The 22,298-nt window shown below is 41.4% G+C and overlaps 1 protein-coding gene across 1 annotated transcript in view; it reads right to left on the bottom strand.

The window, feature by feature from the left end:
• The window catches only part of RGS7BP (regulator of G protein signaling 7 binding protein), a gene marked incomplete at both ends in the record, with an annotated part of 115,404 nt that extends 102,166 nt beyond the window's left edge, over nucleotides 1-13,238 (bottom strand). The window contains 2 exons of the mRNA XM_082651089.1: nucleotides 11,995-12,161; nucleotides 13,074-13,238. Coding sequence (XP_082507215.1) covers nucleotides 11,995-12,161; nucleotides 13,074-13,238 — 332 coding nt within the window. The remainder of the gene's footprint in view (nucleotides 1-11,994; nucleotides 12,162-13,073) is intronic.
• Between the last annotated feature and the right edge of the window lie 9,060 nt (nucleotides 13,239-22,298).

The following is a 22,298-nucleotide window of genomic DNA, read 5'->3' as shown; positions in this document are numbered from 1 at the left end:
GCGGGCCTCTCACTGTTGTGGCCTCTCCCATTGCGGAGCACAGGCTCCGGACGCGCAGGCCCAGCGGCCATGGCTCACGGGCCCAGCCGCTCTGTGGTACGTGGGATCTTCCCGGACCAGGGCACGAACCTGTGTCCCCTGCATCGGCAGGTGGACTCTCAACCACTGTGCCACCAGGGAAGCCCTTCAATGTTTAATGAAGGAATGGATGGACCAAAAAACCAAGAAGGAAATGGGCAGGAAGGAGAGGTAGATGCTAGGGCATGTCCTCCCACTATTTTCTCCCCCTCTAGCACCCCTTTGCTCACTTCTCACATCCAAGCTCCCTACCCTTCCTGTCTCCCCAATCTTGCTAAAGTTCCCCTAACCTAGGCCTCAGGAAGCATCACTTTGGCTTACAGATTGGGAAATTTTTGTCCTCACTAGACAGCTGGTATGGAGAGAGATATATGTAAATCAGATCATGAAGCTTGTAGCCAAGAAAGCCACAAGACACGGTCCTGGTCAACAAGATGTTCATGGAAGTTGTCGTGTGAGGCTTCTGAGAAAGCTCTTTTAAAAGGCACACAATTGTCTTATGTTTTTGCCTTCCATCCTTCCTACTTGCTGGGAGCATGGACAGAATTTCTGGAGGTGAAGCAGCAATCTTGGGACCTAGAGGAAAAGGCCTGATTATAGAAATCTCAGGCCTGATATCTTTAAACCATGAAGCAATGTGTGCTATCCCCTATCCCTGGGTTTATAATTATGTGAGAAAATAAACCTTTATGTATGGATGCCACTAAAATCTGGTCTATGTTACTTACAGCTGAAGACAATTCCAAACTGAAAATCTAGTCTCCTTTCTTTTCTTCAGACCTGCCAAGGTCACTTCATTTTAGGACTTTTACACTTGCTATACCTTCTGCCTGAAATGTTTTTCTCTTAGATGATCACATGACTGTCCCTTCTCAAAGTCAGATATCAAGTTAGAACGTCACCTTCTCAGATGTCACCACGTTGCATCCATCATTCTTTAATAATACTATCTAATTTTATTTTCTTCATTGCTTTTATCACTCTCTGAAATGCTCTATCCTTTGCATGTTTCTTTTTGTCTTTGTTCATTCAGGCTGCTATAACAAAATACCACAGACTGGGTGGCTTAAAAACAACAGAAATTTATTTCTCACAGTTTTGGAGGCGAGGAAGTCTGAGATCAAGGCACAAGCTTGGTCATGTTTTGTGAGAGCCTTCTCCCTGGTTCATAGCCAGTGTCCTCCTTCTGTGTCCACACATGGTGGAAGGGGTGAGGGATATTTCTGGAGCCTTTTTTTATTAGCGCACTAATCCCATTCATGAGGGCTCCACCCTGATGGCTTCAGTACCCCCCAAAGGCTCACCTACCAGTATCATCACATTGGGCATTAGGATTTCAACATCCACATTTTGTGGGAACACAAATCTTCAGACCATAGCACTTCTTGATTATCTTCACCATGAATGCAGGGCCCTTCTCTATTTCAGAACTGCTATGTCTCCAGCACCTAGAAAAGCATGTGGCATATGGTGGGTGCTCTATGAATAGGTTCCCAGAAAGGAAGATGACTTCCAGAGTTGGAAATGAATATATTTCCCTATCGAATATACTGTCATATGTGTTGAATAGGTTTATAATTTAGGAAATTATGGATTAAATACCATTTATGTACTGACTACTGGATATAACATTGTTTACATGAGATAATGAATTTCAAGTTCAATTTCTTTTAATAAACTCATAATCTTGATCACAGATCATTTTATCCCCATATCCAGAAAACCCTGCCTCCCTCCCTTTTATTCCTGTTATAGCTCATCAGATTTTAACTCCTTGATGGAATTTTTTTCCTTGATTTAAAAGAAAGTTTAAATTTATTTTTTAAAAGAAGAGTTCCACTCAATCTCTGGTAGGTTTTTAAAAATTGATTTCTTGAGTGCCATTACTTATCCTCCTTACAGGTCCTATCTTATTTCACATCCTGCTTTGTGAAAATTATACTCAAGCCCTTTCAAAGGCACCTTGCCTGACTTCCTGTCCTCCCAAGTTGTTCCTGAACCTCTAATCTTTTCCATGGGTCCATTTAAAAACAGCAAAATTTTCTTAATCCCTTTGGGACCCTTCCATCTGTTCTGAATTTCAGTGGGAGGAGCATGGCAGGCAATGAGACTGCAAGTAAGACCTTGGCATTTAGGAGAGTAAATTATTTCTTTTAATAGCTAGAATGTGCTTTTTCATATAAAAACCATAGATGTAGACTCATAGACTAGGGCCCTCCTATTACACACCTGTAAGGAATAAAAAGCAGACTAGTTCGAGTAAGTAAAGCGTTTACAAGTTAAATGGTAAAAGTTAAGTCCGGGAATACAGGTTGGGGACAGAGATCGTTAGTTGTTTCCCAATATCTGCTCTCTCTCTTTTCCTTAGTAATAAAGTCCTCCTTTTTTTTTAAGGTGGCAGTGATAAAAGAATACATTTCCTAGTCTCCCCTGTAGTTAGATGTGACCATATGATGCAGTTCTGGAAGAAGTTTTGTTTGGGTCTGCTTAAAAAGAGCAGACCCAGCTGGGAAGTGTGGCTTTCCTCCTTCATCCTTTCTTCCAGTCTGGAACTGGGACTCATGGCTGCAGCTCCTATAATAATCTCACATCATAAAGTCAGATTGAGGATGGAAGGCATAAACAAAGAGTGGGTGACAGAAATGCTGACTTCCTGGAGCCAGCACACCGGTTCCGAATTGGCCATTCTAGGGCTTCTTTTCTGTGAGAGAGTAAACACTGGTGTCTTTGAATTTTTTGTTCAGTGTAGGCAAATGTAATCCATTTTTATACAAATGCTCACTTGGGGAGTTTTAAAAAATATCCCAATGCCCAGGCTGCCTCCCAGATCATTTAAATCAGAAACTCTAGGGATAGAATTCAAACATCGACAATTTTTTTAAGTTTTCTGGGTGATTGCAGTGTGCAGCCCAGGTTGAGAATCACTGCTTCAGGCTGACAGACCTCATATTTAGCAAGTTCAAGAATCTCCTGGGGGATGGGGTGGTGCATGTTAAAAAAATTGGATTTTCAGGGCTCCTTCCCCAGAATTTTGTTTCTTTCGGTCCGAGGGCACCCCAGGTGATTCTGAGACAGGCAATGCAGGGAACACATGTGAAGAAACACTGCTTTAGGCAATGGGGCATCTTTGGAAGTTTTAAAGCAAAGAAGTGACAAGATCAGAGGAGAGTTTTAGGAGGATTAGTCTGGATCTAGTGAATAAATTGAAAAGAAGAGGTGAGAGACTGGTGGTAAGGAGAACAACTGGGAGGTACTACAATAGTTGATGGCCTGAGGGGACATGATTCTGAACTAAGTGGGTGGCCACAGAAATGGGGGAAAAGGGGGAAGATACAATAGACACTGAAAAAGATAAAATACTACAGGACTTACTAACTGACAGAATAAGACCGAGGGGGACTTTAAGATACTTATTTTTAGTGACTGAATAATACCCTAGGGGTTTGATGACTTCTGGGTTAGTATGTACTTCCCCCTTTTGCTCGAACTCAGTTAAATTGCTGTAGATTATTAGTTTACTGTTTATCTACACCTGCAAATGTAATTTTTGTTAACCTGATTGTATCTAGAGTTTTCCATTAGATTGGAAACATTATTTGCTAAATCAATGCTTCTATTTAAAGGTTTAGACACATTATCCTAGCAAGGGTCTATTTCACAAATTTTAGTATTTGTTTATAAATATATCTAAATATATGTAAATGCACAAGCAATATACATATGTGTAAATATGTGTATAGACAAGCAATTGAATGTTTTTCATGAGATTTTTACTTTTTAAAAAACGTCATGTCTTCTAGAGCAGAGGAAATAAATGAACTGACTGGTGGTTTAGTTACTGCTCTGGAGCTTGCTGTATGTAGTTATCTTTTTGGATGAGACACATCTAAACTTGCAAGGGCTAAAAGTTTAAAGAATGGTTTTTTAAAAATGACCTCAATAGAAAATGGTTATTTAACTATTCACTAAAAAGCCACCAAGCAGATGTTAGGGTGATATTTTATCAAATAACCTCAAACATGATTACCTTCTGAGTAATTCTAAAATACACACTGCCCACTGATTCCTTATGATAAGGAACACCTATGCCTCAGAAAACAATCTTCAAGTCCTCTCATTTAAAAACCAACATTGGTTTTATAGTTACAAACCAGAAAGAAATAACAGTCAAATGTAATAGAAATATAAAATGTAAGCTAATGTATTTCTCCTTTTTTACTAAAGTGTGTGTCTGTGTCAAGACACAGTTTCTTTTTTTCCTCTTATTGAACTACAGTTGATTTTTTCAACGTTTTCTATTTTATTGTTTTTTAAAAGTATTTATGTATGTATTTATTTATTTATTGGCTGTGTTGGGTCTTCGTTGGTGTGCGCAGGCTTTCTCTAGCTGTGGCGAATGGGGGCTACTCTTCGTTCCGGTGCGCAGGCTTCTCATTGCGGTGGCTTCTCTTGTTGCGGAACACAGGGTCTAGGCGCGCAGGCTCAGTAGATGTGGTGCACGGGCTTAGATGCTCCGTGGCCTGTGGGATCTTCCTGGACCAGGGCTCAAACCCATGTCCCCTGCATTGGCAGGCAGATTCTTAACCACTGCACCACCAGGGAAGTATAGTTGATTTTTAAATTGAAGTATATAACACAGTGTCTTTTAAGAATAGATTTAAAAATACCAAGTAAACTTAATGAACAAACAAGATGCACATTTCCTCACGAGCTTGGCACTTGGTGCAAACATGAATGAAACACAGCCTTGCTCTCTTGTACTTCACGGTATAAATAATAAAATGATGATGAGTTTCCTAGAGTTTGTTTTAGGTTTAATTTTCCCTCTAATTGGAACATCTATTAGAAAGCTCTAACAAGGTGAAAGTCATTAGATCTGTTCAAAACATAAAAAGGCTAAACTTCAACTGGCAGTGGGAGACCATGTATCTAGATTCCCTATGACGTTTAGTTTGGTTGATAAGAATAGCACATTTCTTTAATTTGGTGTGAGGCAGTCTTTTGTCACTTGCTCCTGAGTATGCTACGGCCCTGAAGCAACAGAATCAGCACCACTGAGGGACCACCACCTAATCACGTCTAGCCATGCAGATCAGAGAAAGTGAACGTCCTACGTGTGGACTGTAGGTGCATCTATGCCTCCTCCTAACATTCTCTTTGGCAGTTGGATTTTGCTCCACCTTCAGACAGCAGTAACTAAACTGGTTATAGCAAAGTGCTCACCATATTGGGGATTCTTTGTGAACACATCCATTTCATACAGAAAGCATTCTATTCCATGGTCACAAACCCCACCCCTAATATGAGCTACAGTCTTGCAAATGATAAAACACTGGGTGCTGGGAAGTCTGTGTGCAAAAGTGTTGAGAAAGTATGTAGATAGTGTTGGGCAAAACACCATCCCCACTGGGCGAAACAAACAACCCAAAGTGTGTATTCTACTGCAGATGGGTGAAGGGAATTTGCTATGGGTGGAACTTTCTTCTCCCCACCCCTCAAATTCATATGTTGAAGCTCTGACACCCAGCATCTCAGAATGTGACCTTATTTGGAAATAGGTTGGTGCAGATGTGATTAGTTAAGTTAGCATGAGGTCATACTGGTACAGTAGAGTGGGCCCCTAATTCAGTAAGACTGGTGTCCTTATAAAAAGGGAAAATATGGACACACACTCACACAGAAGAACATGTGAAGATGGAGGCTGAGATACTTCAACAAGCCAAGAAACACCAAGATTGCTAGCAAACCACTAGAAGCTAGAGACAGGAGCAGACTCTTCCTCCCAGCCCTCAGGAGGAACCAACCCTGCCTTACCTTGGTCTTGGACTTCTAGCCTCGAGAACTGTGAGACGAGAACTTTCTGCTGTTTAAGCTACTCGGTTTGTGGTGCTCTGTTACTACAGCCCTAGAAAACTGACACAGAATTGTGCTCCCATCATTACCTCAGATGGATAGCATATTCTTTTGGTGCAGATATAACTCACCTTTCACTATTTGACCAGTGAGAGTTAAAATTTAAAAACCCAAACACCTGTAATAGGAAGGAAACATAAAGGACAGTGTAGGTGGCTTGGCATGCTTGCCAACCAGGCTTATTTTACTATACCTCAGGCCTCCTCCATCATGCGGATTAAAGAAAGCTGAGTGAGCTGCCTCCATGGTCAACAAATACTCCTTCCGTTCTCTACCACCCCACGTAATTGCTGCAGTCTCAGCCGAAGTGCTGAGAGGAAGCATCACTGACTAAGCTGCAGTTCTGTATTCTCTCTCTCCCATTTCAACATCCTAGCAAACACGACAGGGAATGGACAAAAAGGGGGGCTGGAAAATACAGAGCAGAAGAGTCAAATAAGAATCAAACAAAACTAAAATAGACCAAAAAACGAGAAGAAAAAACACAAGGAGAGATGCAAGGAGAAAGGAGAAAAACACAGGCGTGGCTGGCCAGGAAAGTAATTGCTGAAAGGAAAAACCTAAAATCTGTGGGTATGGATCCCTAGGATAATCATTCTGTTGTTCCCGGAAGCCATTAGGAGATTAAGATTCTCCTTGTGATCATAGTATGTTCACATCCTGACAAATTATTTCTGGACTTCAATCATCAAACTTCCTGCATGTGCTGATTTTTTCGTAGCTCAGTTCTGTAAACAAAATCTATGTGATTCTACACGAATTAACATAGAACACTAGAATGATGAAGCCGGACAACTCAGAAATCATTCAATTCAATTATTGAGGTGTACAGAGAATTTAATAGTCTTGTCCGATGGCATAAGCTTTGTCCACATAGCTTATACCAGAGCTAGGCCAAAAGATTTTGTAAATATTATGATTTATGAAGAATCTAGGTTGATGTATACCAAGGAAGTATTTCTAAACTTAACTACTTTTGAACTTTCACATCTCCATAGTGCTTTTAAGATATTATAGAAGAGGCCTTTTGGTAGCCATCTGGGAAGTTTCAACCTAGAAAATTCCTCAGAACATAATGTAAGAAACCAAAGTAAACAAAAATTTATTTCAGCTAAAATATTTATTTGAAAAATATTTGAGGGGCAGATTTTTTTTAATATAAATGTATCTTGACCACCTGAATTTTAAATTTCTTATTAGTAATTACAGTTACACTAATCTGAACTTAATAATAGCACTTGCTGTGTGCTAGGCAGTCTTCTAAGTGCTTCCTGTATGTTACTTTACTCAATCCTCAGGATGCTGTATGGTTTGGTCCCATTATTTATTAGCCCTATTTTGCTGATTAAGAAATTGAGGCAGAGAGAGACAGCATCTTTGCCCAAGGTCACACTATTTATGAGTGGTAAGGCTGAGATTTGAACACTGGCAGTCTAGCGCCAAAGTCTAAATACTTAACCTCTGTGCCGCACTGCCGTTTACCAGCCTATGAAGCAATTTGCAATATCAGTACACATGTATCCCTAGTAAGTGGTAAAAACAGGATTTTATCTGGGTCTAATCTGATTTAGAGTCAATGCTCTTTCCCACGACAGCTATATTGCCTCTCACATTAGCATACTCAAACCTCACTTTCACTCTAATCAGCAGTCACTAACAGAAGGTCATGGTGTGAATATCCAGTGCAACAAAGGTACCACATCAGCAAAGGAAAAGGACTCCTAATAACCAGCCCACCACCACAGCATAAACTCCTGGGGTTTGCTGGAGGTTATTGGTTCTTCTGGGCCCTCCTAGCTTATATGCTGTATTCTTTCTCTCTTCACTCTCAGGAGTTGGTGTGGTTGATAGAACAGGCACTAGACCAGAGAGCATGAAACCTGGGTTCCAGTCTTAGAGCAGCCTGGGACTGGCAGAATACCCCTGTCAGGGTAGGCATCACCCACCTGGCTCCCTAAATCCTCTCAACTACCCCAGGAGTGAGCATGACAACTAGTTTACAGATAAGGGAGTTGAGACTTAGAGAGTAAGTAATTCCATCAAGGTCAGCACAGATGGTATTCAGCTCCGGTTTGCCTGACTGTAAAATCCTCATGTACACTCGACCAAGCTGTCACTTTAAATCCTCCAAATCTCAGATTCCTCAAACATAAAACAAGGATATTTTGCTAAATCAGTACTCTCTGTATCATGGAGCCCTAGGGATTCTTCAAAGATGTCTCAGAAGTCATTTTTGGAGGGAAGTTCAAGGAGACAGGGTCCAGACAACTGCCTACCCCTGCACACACACATACACAGAAACATTGAGCAGTGCCCCTCTTAGCTTTAATGCCTAGGAGAGGATCAGCATGGTGAAGGTATAATAACTGTGGTAAATCAAGCCATTCAGAGGAGACTTTGGATTCAGCTGCCTGGCTCTGCCCAGAAAACATCCAATGCCTTTGAAAGAAAAGGCTGTACCTGAACTTCTGCTGATCTAAACACAATTTGAGAAAGTGTTTCAGTTGTATCTGTGAAGATGGCCTTCTTACCCAGGGTCAGCTAGTGAGAAACACAGTCCAAGTTTTCTTCTCTTGTGTTCACCATTCCTTGAGGGTTTCAACTGGTCAGGGATGAAAGGCATGTAGCATTTGTGGCTTAATTCTTTTTTTTTTTTTTTTAACTTTTAACCCAAACTGTATTTTATTATATTTAGACATCATCCATTGTAAGAAACAGAACTGTTTTATGTACCATTAGGAATGAAAAGATACTGCCACTCAATATGATGCATCATCCATTGTAAAATGAACTGTAAATTCAGAGACATTAAAATGTTAAAGACCTTAGGGATGATGAAATTGTGGGTCTCAATAGAGAGGTCTCACAATGCCATGGGCTACCTGTGTGGTTTAATCCAACTCTGTTTTTGCTCTTCCTCTCTGTTTATCTTGCCTCTTTTTCCTTTTACCCTGTCCACTTTCAACACTGCCTTCTTCCTCTGGCCCCAGAGCCAGGTGGTAGAGAAGAAAGGAGTGGTCTGTGTTGGTAAGAAATGAGACAATTCATTTACTCCTTCAAGTCCTGCCTTTCCCCCCACCTGTATTCCTACAAAGAACAACGCATTGGTGCTTAGATGACCACTATCAGGCAGGCATCTTGATGAATGCACAGAGAGTCAAGATTTACTTTATCCCATCCTTGTAGCTCGTATCCCTTTTGCTAAAAGCTACATATGTAGAAAAGAATAAAGCCAATGAAAGTCAAGTGATGAGTTCATCATACCTTTTTGATGGTGATCATACCTTTCTAAAAACATTTATTGAGGTATCCTTTACATACCATAAAATTCACTCATTTTAAGTGTGCAATTCATTGATTTTCAGAAAACATACAGTTGTACAAGCGTCACCACAATTCAAATTTGAATCATTTCCATTACCCCAAAAAGATACCTCAAGCTCATTTGCACTCACACCCTGTTCCCACTCCAAGCCCTAGGCAACCACTAATCTTTCTGTTTCTTATAGATTTGCTTTCTCTGAGCATTTCATATATATGGAATCATATAATACTTGGTATTTTGTGACTGGCTTCTTTCATTTTGTGTACTCTTTTGGAGGTTCATCTATACATTAGCACATCTCAGTACTTTGTTTTTTTTACGTGACACCTTTTTGAATGGCAGCATTATATGGAGGAAATTTCACAGATTTCAGAAGCATGCAAATCTGGGGCCAAATCAAAGTTGTACCACTTCTTAGTTGTGTGTCTTTGGGCAATTTCCTTAACCTCTCTAAGACCCATTTGTAGAATAAGGATACTAATCCCTCCCTCAGAGGATTATTCTATCAACTAAATCGATTTTGCCAGCAAACAATGGGCAGTCAAGAAATCTAGTCTTTCTGTCTACATTCCCCAGGAATCACTGTTTTCTTACCCCTGCATTAAATTGTAAATTGAATCCTACCGCCTCCCTACCAGCCTTCACATGAAGCTTGAAATGAGAGCCCACATAACTAGCAATATCAGGAGTGGAATTCCGCCAAGGGGAATCACATCCTTCATTAATGGAGCCCAGATGGTGAGGATCTAAAGGCATTTCCTTCAATATTGCTGTCATTTTTTTAGAAAGAAGGTTAAACTGTATTTCATTGTTATTTTAAGGAGGAAAATGTTTCGAATTGTATTCTAGAACATTCTACAGAGTTGGCCTTACTTTTGCAAGCCTCTAAGAACAACGTATTTTCCCACTAATTCTTATAAAACTGCCCCCAATAACATCAACTCTCAGATAACATGTAAGTAAGTAGTAAAGGGCTATAACCCCCTGAATTCATAAAATTCACCTCAAATCCTCAAAACTCAACTTTTAGCCAATAGTTTCAGACTCTTTCTTTCCTAAACCTTTAGAAGAACCTGAATTTCATGTGTGTAGCAGAATAGACTAAATTGAACTCCTTGTTCATTTCTCCAGTCCATCTTTTCTCATTAGAACATATCAATTTGAGTTCCAAGTTAAAGGAACTCTGGATATAAGCACACCATGCACTCTTGGACACAGAGTTTACATAGATGCAGTTCCTTAGCCCTGAACCCTCTTTTTCCTTCTGAATCATTGTTTCTCCACAGTTTTCAGTCCACCATGATTCCCTTTTGTGTTTCTGATTGTTTTTCTCTCTTCTTCTCTGAGATTTATCACAGCTGCATTTCTTCCCCAAATTCCTTAAACACTTAATTCCTTTCCACCTCCTAGATTCACTCCCAGATTTACTTCCTATTAAGTATAGTATAACAGTTAAAACAGAAAAGGATAATACTTTTCAATATTTCTACTAAATTAAATAGGTTTGCAACATATTTTATGTATCTCTCACTTCAAGGAGGTTAGCACAGTGAATCATTTTTCATCATGTAAAATGTCTGTTGTCAAATGTAGACTAGTTATTAAGAGAGGCGACATATGGCTTTCTATCCTTTATATACTAATAATTGTCACTATATATATTAATGGCATTAAAGATAACAAAGAGTGACTCTTTCAAAAAAGTAAATTAGATATAATTCCTACAAGTGATCAATCTGCAACATTATCAGGAGAGTCTGACTAACTAGAACTTCTACTGTGATGAAACCATACTCATGAAGACAAATAGATAAAAGCTATATCCAGACCGAATCAAACACTTAAATCAATGTATCTGCATAAGGAGTCCTGTGTTTCCTTGCTCTCTGTACTTATCTGAAAATAGGAACTGTTAACAAAATCCAGGACTAACTTTTCTCCCACTATTGAGAGATCGGGAAGGAGTGAGTGCGGTCTCAGGAGAGAAGCTTTCACTCACTGTCTTATCACCTAAAATAGGCATGAGAATCCATAAATGTGATAAAAAGAAATAAAAATAATTGGGGGGGGGCACAAAAAGCTTAAATTTAGTTAGATTTGTGAATTTCCCCAATCTTTAAAAAGATTTCCTCATGTTAAAACTTCCCTTTCATACACTACAGTGAAGAGAGTAATTTATATCCAAGACTTTATTTTAGGGAATTTATTTTAAATGATATCATAGGAATTTATCTCATGGTGTAAATAGTTTAGTAAATCTGGGATTCAGCAAAGATTTTTCCCCTACTGCACAGGGCTTTTGTGCAGTAGATGTTTAGCAGCAGATGACAAATTAATCTTGAGGCATGATGATTTAACTTCAGTTTGGTGCCCAAACATTCTGCAAAAACATCTTAAGCCCCAAATTCCAACATGTGGCCAGCATATTGAAAGTTAATTTTAAAAAAAAATCACTTAATAACCCAAATATTCAATACATATATAAGAATCACACAACTTTTGGATAATAATTTGGTCTACAGTCTGTTCATAGCTCTCTAGAAAATCCTGATCTCGGAGTGATTGGTTAAAACCTCACATTTGCAGAGGACATCTCTCAGGCCTCAGTCACCATAAATATCTGCCCGCATGCACACATCATGTATATGAATTACCAAATAATGCCAAGAGTCTCCTACCCCGAGATGGCAGCAAGTTTTTGGTGTGCCTGACGGGCCATTTCACAGCCTTTGGTTCTTGTCTTGTGCATTTCCCCCCTGAGTGAGGGGCAGCTGACAGAGACGTCCCCGATAGAAATGACCAATTCTCGGTACAGGGCCACTTGCGTGTTGAACTCTTGGACAAGCTGGAAAAGAGAGCGAGTTTCTTTCGTAAGACACTGATCAGGAAGTTTCCTATTTTGTGTTACCTAAACAGAGGCTTTCGCTGACCCCTGAGCCACCTCCCCAAATCTCCTGCTAAAGAGCCTACAGATTATTTAAAGATTGGGGCACAAAGATGTAAGTTCTCTTCATCCAAAGCAAGTGTTTATTTTTCATCGGTAAGTCTCGTCATGGAAGCTCTGTTTCCAGACCTACTTGCTGCCACCCGTTCAGACTCAGTTTCTGAAGAGCCAGAGCATATTTGGAGAGCTACCATGCCACTCCCAGGTAACTAGAGAGTGATGCTGGGAACTCTCGCATAGAAGTCTCCCCTCTACCACAGCTGGGATGTGGATTTGAATTGGCCTGGGGATAAAGGCCAAAGGTGGGTTATATTAGGCAAACCATTCACCTCCTGCCGGACCACTGAACCGCTCCGGCCGGGCTCCGAGCTTGACGGGAAGACTGGCTACAGCCTCTGAGCTGGAACCTTCGTCCCCTCCGCAGAGCCCCGTGCACTCTATTTGGGTTTGTTTGCTACTGTCTCCCCACAAAGCAGCACTCTTACCTACTCAGCCCCTCCCTCCCTGGTGAGCCAGCCAGTTCACCGTGTCTTTCCTATCTGCCGTTCTCCGAGGGGGTAGAGGCACGACCTACAGCCGCTGACCCCAAGACCCTTTCCGCGGCACTTCTTGGCGGGGCCAATACGACCCGGTGTCACCCCGAATCTGGGGGACTGCAGATTTAAAAATAGTGCATGTGCACGTGACCGGCATGGAGGAGCTGAGGGTGGCGGAGTTCCTGGCACTCAGGCAAAAGATTAACGTACACGATTCCCCCCACCTCTCCAAAAAAAACAAAAACAAAAAACAAAAGGAGGCGCATTTTCCACCTACCATCTTGCAATCGTCCAGGGCTCGTTGGGTTTTGTGGGCGCTCTCGGAGCCGCTGCCCCTGCGCTCCCAATCCCGGCTCTGCAGCGGGGGCTTGCTGATCTGGAAGATTGAGGAGCGGGTGGACCGGCTGGGGCGCTTTTTGCGCCCATTCGGTGCAGAACTCATGCATACACATCCACCAAGCCGAAGCCGCTGGTGCAGTGCGCCCCGGCGCGGGCGGCCAGGTAGTTGCCCTGCGCGCCGCCTCCAAGCAGCCGGAGCCGGGACCCGAGGCGCGGCGCTCACAGGCTTGGGACTGGCTGCGCGGGTGGGTAACCTTCAGCTTGAAGGAGAGCCGGGGAAGCGCTGGCTGTGCCGTGCAGCATCGCTTCCACTAGCAGTGAGGAAGGAGCTCGGTCAAGTTCTGCTCAGCAGCACTGCCGGCCCTGTCCCGGGAGCTGGACGCTGGCGCGGGCTCGCACTGTCTTCCGCTCGGCATGGATCGCAAGGCTGGGCGAGAAGGAACACGCCGCCCGGCGGTTCCTAGTTTCCATTCAGATGGGTGAGCAGCTTTCAAAGCCTGCGCTGCCAGGTGGAGGGGAGGGCGGGCAGGGGGAGATTGTCGCTCTAGCCTCGGGTGTCTTCCCGCAGCGGCTCTCCGTTCGTCTATCTCCTCCCTCCCCCGTCACCAGGCCTGGAAGGGCTGGCAGTCCCCGAAGCAGGCAGTTGGTCGTTGTCTTGATTCTTCGTCTCCACGGGGCTCATCTGTTTGAGGATCCCTAATGAATCCGTGGCGGGACTGGCAGACGCAGGGAATCGGTCCGGCTGACGTTGTTCGCGGCCCCGCACATTGATAGGACAGGAATACTAATGTGATCCGTCCATACAACCCCCTTCCCCCTCCAGGGTTTATGCACTTATCCAATCAAATCCCCGGGAACATCAATTGCAATATTACTTCATCTGCTCTATTATTAGAAACGAAAAGTGTCATCAGAGTGGAGCACATTGCCACATGCTGGGACATAAACACGGATTTCAGATCAACCAGTGTGAGCTTGAGGCCCTCACCTTCCAACACATTCCGGGGCCACAGATTAGTAAAGCCCAACGAGGAGGGAGTGAGGTTTTTGCCTCAAAAGGAAGATCTCTTGATAACAGTTTTTAAAAATAGCTTTGTTTCCGGGAGTTTTGTCGTTGTGGTGGTGTTTTTGTTTTTGTCTATGTTCACCATGTGCCGGGAGAGAAACCTGCAGTAGTGGGGGCAGAATGCAAGAGGGCTTCAGTCAAACTGGTCCTCAACCCATCCCATCCCATCTTAACGAGTCAAGCTCCTGGTCTGAGATTCCAGAATCTCAGGACCCAGCTCTGAGAGTTTCCCAATAGAGATTTGAACAAATGAGAGCCAACAGGCCTCCCTGGACACTCAAAATGACTCAACTCTCCTTTATGGGACATCAGTGACCCAGAGGCCAATGGAGGTGGCCCAGGGTAGTAGGGAAGATGACTGTGTGAAAGGGGGCCCTGGGGGGTGAGTTCCTTGGCCATTTAAGTTCACCCTGACCATTGGCATCCTAAGATTCTTGTGGAAGGAAGAGAGGCAGCATGGGCATTCAACTCCAATGCTCTGAGAATGCTTGTTCCCATGCATGAATGGTTTGTTTGGAGGGGACAGATAAAGAAGTCTGCCACAGGGGAACGACTTATGTGTTGCAGAGCCTAATGAAGAACAAAAAGGAGATTTCTGGTCAATCTCTTAAGGGGTTATAGAGAGGGAGAGCCAGAAATAGCCAGAAAGGCTAACACCCTAAGGAGACATTTCTAGAAATTTTTTACAAGGCAGGTGAATATAATGGGGTAGTATAATAAGAAAGATATTTGGTCTTTGTCCTCAGTTCCTGGCACAGAGCTCCTAAATCCCTTGTAATTTCCCTAGTGATAAGGGTGATAGGAGCCCCTTGTCACCAGAAAGACCAAGACTTGATTAGGCATTTGGAACTTTCAGGCCCCCCCCCGCCCCACCACCAACTTCCTCAGAAGGGAGAGAGGCTGGAGACTGATTTAATCATGAATAGCCAATAGTGTGACCAATCATGCCTACATAATGAAACCTCCATAATGAAACCTCCTTAAAAACCCCTAAACAATGGGGTTCAGGGAGCTTCTGGGTTGGTGAAGACATAGGTTTGCTGGGAGGTTGGCATACTCAGAGAGGGGGCATGGCATCTCCCCCTCCCCCCTCCCATACCCTACGCATCTCTTTCTGAGTCGTATTCTTTATAATAAGCTGGTAAGTAAAGTGGTTTCCCAAGTGCTGTGAATCATGCTACCAAATCTGAGAGGCATTTGTGGGAACCCCCGAATTTGTAGCCAAGTTGAACAGAAGTATAGGTAATCTGGGGATTTTATACTTGTGACTGGTCTCTGCAGTGAGGGCAGATTTGTGGGTCTGAGCCCTTAAACATGTGGGGCCTGACGCTAACTCCAGGTATTGAGTTGTAGGACACCCAGTTGGTGTTGGAGAGTTGGAGAAATAGTGTTGAAAAAGATACCGTGTATTTGGTTGGGGAGGAAAAAACCCTAACCAGGGGATATCTGAATGGATATTCACCTGCATTTGCATAGTGCTTCACAAAAGATTGAGTAAGTTTTCCCTAAGGACGAGTGGGGGAGAGAAGCATCAGCTCCCACCCCAGACCTTGGTGTGCTATTATCCTCCAGGAGTTTAGATGGTAGGGAGACCAGGGTGAAGGGCTCTTCTGTTGGCTGAGTCTCCCCAAATGTAGGAAGATAAGGAGGTTAACTCTTAGCCAACTCTGACTGTTCCTTTTTCCCTCAGTCTCAAATTTCTCTCTACCTCATGTGTGTAGGGAGGAGAGGTCGAAGAACACATCAGGTGGTTTGGTGAAATTTTCTGGGATTTGGTGAGTGGTTGGGATGCTGAGGGAAGGTATAGGGAGGCGAAGGAAGGATGGATAATACTCATTTGTAAGTTAAGTCTTGTGATATAGACCCTTGTGTTACCACTAACTACCTCTCTCCCCACTACCAAACTTAAAAGTCTGCTCCAACCCAAGGTTGGTGGTGCTTTGGAAAATTAAAGGAAAAGGGACTGCATTTTACATGTGTGTGGACCTAGGATAGAGAAAACAGCACACTGGAGGTGAGTCTTCTGGAAATCTTTTGTCACCACTCTGCTGTTTCATCCCCTGTCCCTGCAGGGAAATACTGCCACCAGATTTGAGCGTCTCCAAGCTCCTTAGTAGTGGGTTTCTACTTCAGCTACAGCCATCTGGTTTCTACTCCCCGCTTCTTCTGCCTAGAGACCATTTCAACAAATTAAAAGAAAAAAAGGCAACACAATTGCACTGCTCTGTTTCTATGCCATATTTCTTGCAGTAGGTGGGGGAGGAGGGGATAAATGGGTCAAACTCAAGGGTACATCTGAAGGACCACAGATTTGGAAACCTGCTGGGGGATTAAGCAGAAATTGTCATTTGTAGGTGCCCCTTGGTCTTCCCTGATACACAGCCCAAGCCATTTTCTGAGAGGGAAGAAAAATAGCATCAATCCCAGAGCTGTCTCTCTGAGGGACAAATGCTGTAATCAGAATAGCAGCAGGCAGACTTAGTTCCCTCACCTTCCCCCTCATTCAAAACAGCATGAATTTACATTCCTGGGGCTGACTGCCAAATAGAAGGGTGAAGTGCAGTTGGAAATCCCAATAACAAGGGTACATTTTCTGGTTATCTAGACCCAACTTTGGCGCAATTCTGTTAATGGGTCCTCTATAGGTAAACAACTTTGACTCAACTCACATCCTAGATTCACTGCAATATAAGATCCACCTTACATTTCATGTTCTCTCTATGGTAATTTTAGAGAAGTTGTTTTGATTTAGAATTGAGAATTTAAAAATTGAGTACTAGTTAAGAGTGAATATGAACAACTGGTAAGTTTCTTCAAATTGGTGCTATCAGGAACCACAGTGCGACCCAGAGATGCACATCTCAAACTGGGCTGTGCAAAAATGGTAAAGGACCTTATCTGTGTGGGTCTGTGACAGAGGCGAAGAAAAATACATTAAGATGCTGAATCCTGAGAAGTTGGAAAGATCTGAAAGGAATAATCAAATTATTTTCTATTAGTGTAAAAAGAGATTAAGTGGGCTTCCCTGGTGGCGCAGTGGTTGAGAGTCCGCCTGCCGATGCCGGGGACACGGGTTTGTGCCCCGGTCCGGGAGGATCCCACATGCCGCGGAGCGGCTGGGCCCGTGAGCCATGGCCGCTGAGCCTGCGCGTCCGGAGCCTGTGCTCTGCAACGGGAGAGGCCACAACAGTGAGAGGCTCGCGTACCGAAAAAAAAGATTAAGTTATTGCAAAGAATTTAGTGAATAAACTATTTAGTAAATGGTTTATTTCCACTAAAACCAGAAAGAAGTACAATATATTGGAATATTTATTAATTTCAAAAATATTTTTGAGCATTTTTATTAGATGCAGTTCCAGGTTTTATTGGTCCTAAAACATATAACTGGGGGCCCTTCTTTAAGAAAAAGAATCAAAATTAGATATATGGTCTTGGGAGGAGCCTATGCAATGAGGTTCCCTGCAGTTAGGTTTTGTTACCTTCATGGTAAATTGCCACATTTGTTGTTTATTATATGCACAGTGGGCATCTGGTGTTTTGCCTCCTCTGATTTTATTCTCCTTTTTCTTATAATAGCATCTTAAATTTCCTTTGAGAAAACCAGTCTTCTTTCCCTTTTTGTCATATGACTCATGGGTGGGCATATGAATCAGACCTGGCCAATAAGCGTACTATCTTCTAGTAGCCACAATGATTGGTTTATTAGTGGGTACGAAATCTAAACTGAAGTAATGAACTTTAGGCCTTGGGACTTTTTCTAGCTCTATTACGTTGAAACATTTGAAATTGCTATTACTCAACCATTTTAGACCTACGTAAATGACAATTTTATATATTTCAACCTAATATTGAGAGTTTCTTTTCCTTGCGTTGCTAGGGGATAAGATGAAAGTCTGCCATTTCTGGTGCCACTCACGATCAACAAACTGCCTGAGAGCCAACCCAGAGAAAATCAGAATGGAGAGATGGAGAAAGATTGATTTTTGCGGGATGGGGGAGGATAATTGACATACAACATTATAGTAGTTTCAGGTGTACAACATACCAATTTGGTATTTGTAGGTATTGCAAAATGATCACCAAAATAATCTACAGATCTTCCTCAACTTACAACAATGGAGTTACTTCCCAATAAACCCCTTATAAGTTGAAAATATGTGAAAATGCATTTAATACACTCAAGCTACTGAACATCATAGCTTAGCCTAGCCTACATTAAACATGCTCAAAACACTTACATTAGCCTACAGTTGGGCAAAATCATCTAACACAAAGCCTATTTTATAATAAACTGTTGAATGTCTCATATAATTTATCACATACTGCACTGAAAGTAAAAAACAGGATGGTTGTATGGGTACAGGATGGTTGTAAGTATATTGTTCGTTTACACTTGTGGTAGCGTGGCTGACTGGGAGCTACTGGTGCCCAGCATCACAAGAGAGTATCATACTGCATATCTGCTAGCCTGGAAAAAGTCAAAAAAATTGTATGTCAAACCATTGTAAGTTGGGGACCATCTGTAGTTAACATCTGTCAACATATATAGTTACATATTATTTTTTCTTGTGATGAGAAATTTCAAGATTTATTCTCCTAATGACTTTCAAATGTGCAATATAGTATTATTAACTTTAGTCACCATGCTGTACATTATACCCCCTTGACTTATTTATTTTATAACTGGAAGTTTGTACCTTTTGACTCCCTTTACCCATTTTTCCCACCCCTCTCAATCCCCCCCACTTCTGGCAACCACTTCTCTTTCTGTATGCTTGTTTTTTTCTTTTCTTTTCTTTTTTAGATTCCACATATAAGTGAGATTATATGGCATTTGTCTTTTTCTGACTTATTTCACTTAGCATAATGCCCTTGAGGTCCATCCATGTTGTTGCAAATGGCAAGATTTCATCCTTTTTTATGGCTGAATAGTATTGCTTTGTATATATATACCACAATTTCTTTGACCATTCATCTATTGATGAACACAGATTGTTTCCATGTCTCAACTATTGTAAATAATTCTGCAATGTACATAGGGATGCATATAACTTTTCTAGTTAGTGTTTTTGTTTTCTTCAGATAAATACCCAAAAGTGGAATTGCTGGATCATATGGTAGTTCTATTTTTAATTTTTTGAGGAAACTCTGTACTGTTTTCCATAGTGGCTGCACCAATTTACATTCCCACCAAGAGTCCACAAATGTTCCATTTTCTCCACATCCTTACCAGCACTTGTAATTTCTTGTCTTTTCCATAGCAGCCATTCTGACAGGGGTGAGGTTATATCCCATTGTGGTTAAATTTGCATTTCCCTGATAATTAATGATGCTGAGCACCTTTTCATGTACTATTAGCCATCTGTATGTCTTCACTGGAAAAATGTCTATTCAGGTCTCCTGCCCACTTTTAATTGGATTTAAGAAAATAATTAATTTACTTTTTACTATTAAGTTGTATGAGTTCTTTATATATTTTGGATATTAACCTCTTATCAGATATATAATTTACAAATATTTTCTCCCATTCAGTAGGTTGCCTTTTCATTTCGTTGATGGTTTCCATTGCCATGCAGACGATTTTTTAGTCTAATATCATCCCACCTATTTATTTATTTATTTTTGCCTTTGGTTTGGTGTCAAATCTAAAAAATCTTTGCCAAGACAGATAACAAGGAACTTGCTGCCTATGTTTTCTTCTAGGAATTTTATGCTTTCAGGTCTTATGTTCAAATCTTTGATCAATATTGAGTTAATTTTTGGGTATGGTGTAAGATAGTGATCCAGTTTCATTCCTTTGCATGTTTCTGTCCAGTTTTCTCAACAACATTTAATGAAGAGAAACTGTCCGGGTCCCACTGTGTATTCTTGGCTGCTTTGTTGTAAATTAATTTACTATATATGTGTGGGTTTATTTCTGGGCTCTCCATTCTGTTCCATTGATCTATGCATCTGTTTTTATGCCAATAACATACTGTTTTGATTATTATAGCTTTGTAATGTAGTTTGAAATCAGGGAGCATAATGCCTCCAGCTTTGTTTCTTTCTCAAGGTTGCTTTGGCTATTCAAAGTCTTTCATGGTTTCATACAAATTTTAGGATTATTTGTTCTATTTCTGTGAAAAATGCCATTAGAATATTGACAGGGATTGCATTGAATCTATAGATTGCTTTGGGTAGTACGGACACTTCAATGATATAAATTCTTCCAATCCATGAACACAAATTATCTTTCCATTTATTTGTGTCTTCAATTTCTTTTATCAGTGTTTTATAGTTTTCTGTGTATACGTCTTTCATGTCCTTGGTTAAATTTATTGCTAGGTTTTTTATTTTTATTTTTGTTTTGATGCAATTGTAGAAAGGTTGATTCTTAATGATATTATTTGAGCACAGGGATCCAGTTTTGCCTTAAACCAAAGTATTCCTACAATTTAAGTTAGGTGAACCAAATCCCTTTTAAATTAACTCAGTTTGATTTGAGTTACTACCATCTGCAACCAAAAGAGTCCTCATTAATATTATACATAAAGAATAATTGCACACAAGTATAAAATACATCAGATCAATTCATCATTTAGTACTTAGTCAGTGTTCACTATGAATAAGCCACTGTGGCAAAGACCAGAGAGAATGCAATAAAATTAAAGATATGATTCCTTCTATGGTACTTACGCTGGGAGGTGAACACACACACACACACACACACACACGCACACACACGTGAAATCAAGAAGAACAATAAATATATATTAATGTTATATTCCAATGTGTATAAATACTTTAAGAATTTAGAGATGGGATCAACCTCTCTGTAGGCTGAAGTTATTAGAAAAGACTACATGATAGAGATGCAACCTGAGGTAGGAATATGTAGAATCTGGATAGATGAAGGAGTAGGGAGAGCTCTTCAGGGGTTGGCTAATAGCAAAGGCACAAGAGTGGAGTGGAGTGCACAAAGAGCCTGACCTGAATTGGAGAGAAGAAAGAGAGGCTAGTGTAAGAGTGCTGTGGGTAAGGTCACAGAAGTAGAATAAATGACTCAGTTCCTTTGGTTTAGGAAAAGAAGGAAGATAGTAGGTGAGAAGCAGAGAAAACTTAACAGTTTTCTTTGCTTGACAATAATGTACATGATTTGAGGCCACATTGGGAAGCAGATATACCAAAGGACTAACCTGATGTCTACCACTGACTTCTTATACTTTTAAAGGACTGGATTTGGGGGTTGAACTCCAGTGTTCTGAGGAATTGATGATGCAAATTATGGGCAGAGTGGGAGTTAGTGTTATCTAAACATAAAATGGTTCACATTACTTAGACCTTTTAGAGCAAAACAGAGGAGTTTGATCCTGATACTGGGTTGGGTAAGACCTTGGGCAAAAGAGGACCACTGCCATTTCGTGATTATATGAATTAAAATGAGGCAAGTGATGCTTTAAGAAAATTAATCTGGCAGTGATAGGTAGGATGCATTGGAATGAAGAGGTAGTGAAGCCATTTATTAGGCTATTATCATAATCCAAGTGGACAAGGAGCCTGAGTGTGCCAATAAGAATCAGGGAGAAATTTTAGACTATTTTAAGGTAACAGCATTATCTCAAGAAAGGACTGACTAGAAGATAATAGAAACTATCCAATGTAAAAAGCAACAGCTATTTCAATATCCCATGGAAATAGCAAAACCCATTGGCAATTATCTTTGAAATTTGCATCTAACTTTGACTCTATAGAGCTGTTCCTGTCTTGTATGTACACAGAACATGTACTCATTGGCCAAACTCCAGCCTGCTTTGTCCATGGATTCTACTGTGACCTCTTTCTTATTGACTAGACCTCTTTCCAGCCAACCATGGCTCTGGCCTATGTCTTATCTGCACCTTTCCAAAGCTAAACACTAATCAGCTACTGCTTTTTTGGCCCTATTTCCTTTTGCTGGCCCCACCAACCTTACCTGCAGTGGCCACTCCTTCCAACACAACTTGGTTCTTTTGAGGACACTTCTGGACCAGCCAAGTATGCTGAAACACGCACTGGGGAAACACTGCAGTGGACAGGCTATGTCTGCAGAACCAGTTCCTTAACTGTCCTCTGACACAG

The sequence above is a fragment of the Grampus griseus genome (genome assembly GCF_964374135.1).
Source record: "Grampus griseus genome assembly, chromosome: 3".
NCBI lineage: Eukaryota > Metazoa > Chordata > Mammalia > Artiodactyla > Delphinidae > Grampus > Grampus griseus.
Note: the sequence above shows the minus strand (reverse complement) of the source record. Positions and strands in the feature narration are given on the sequence as shown.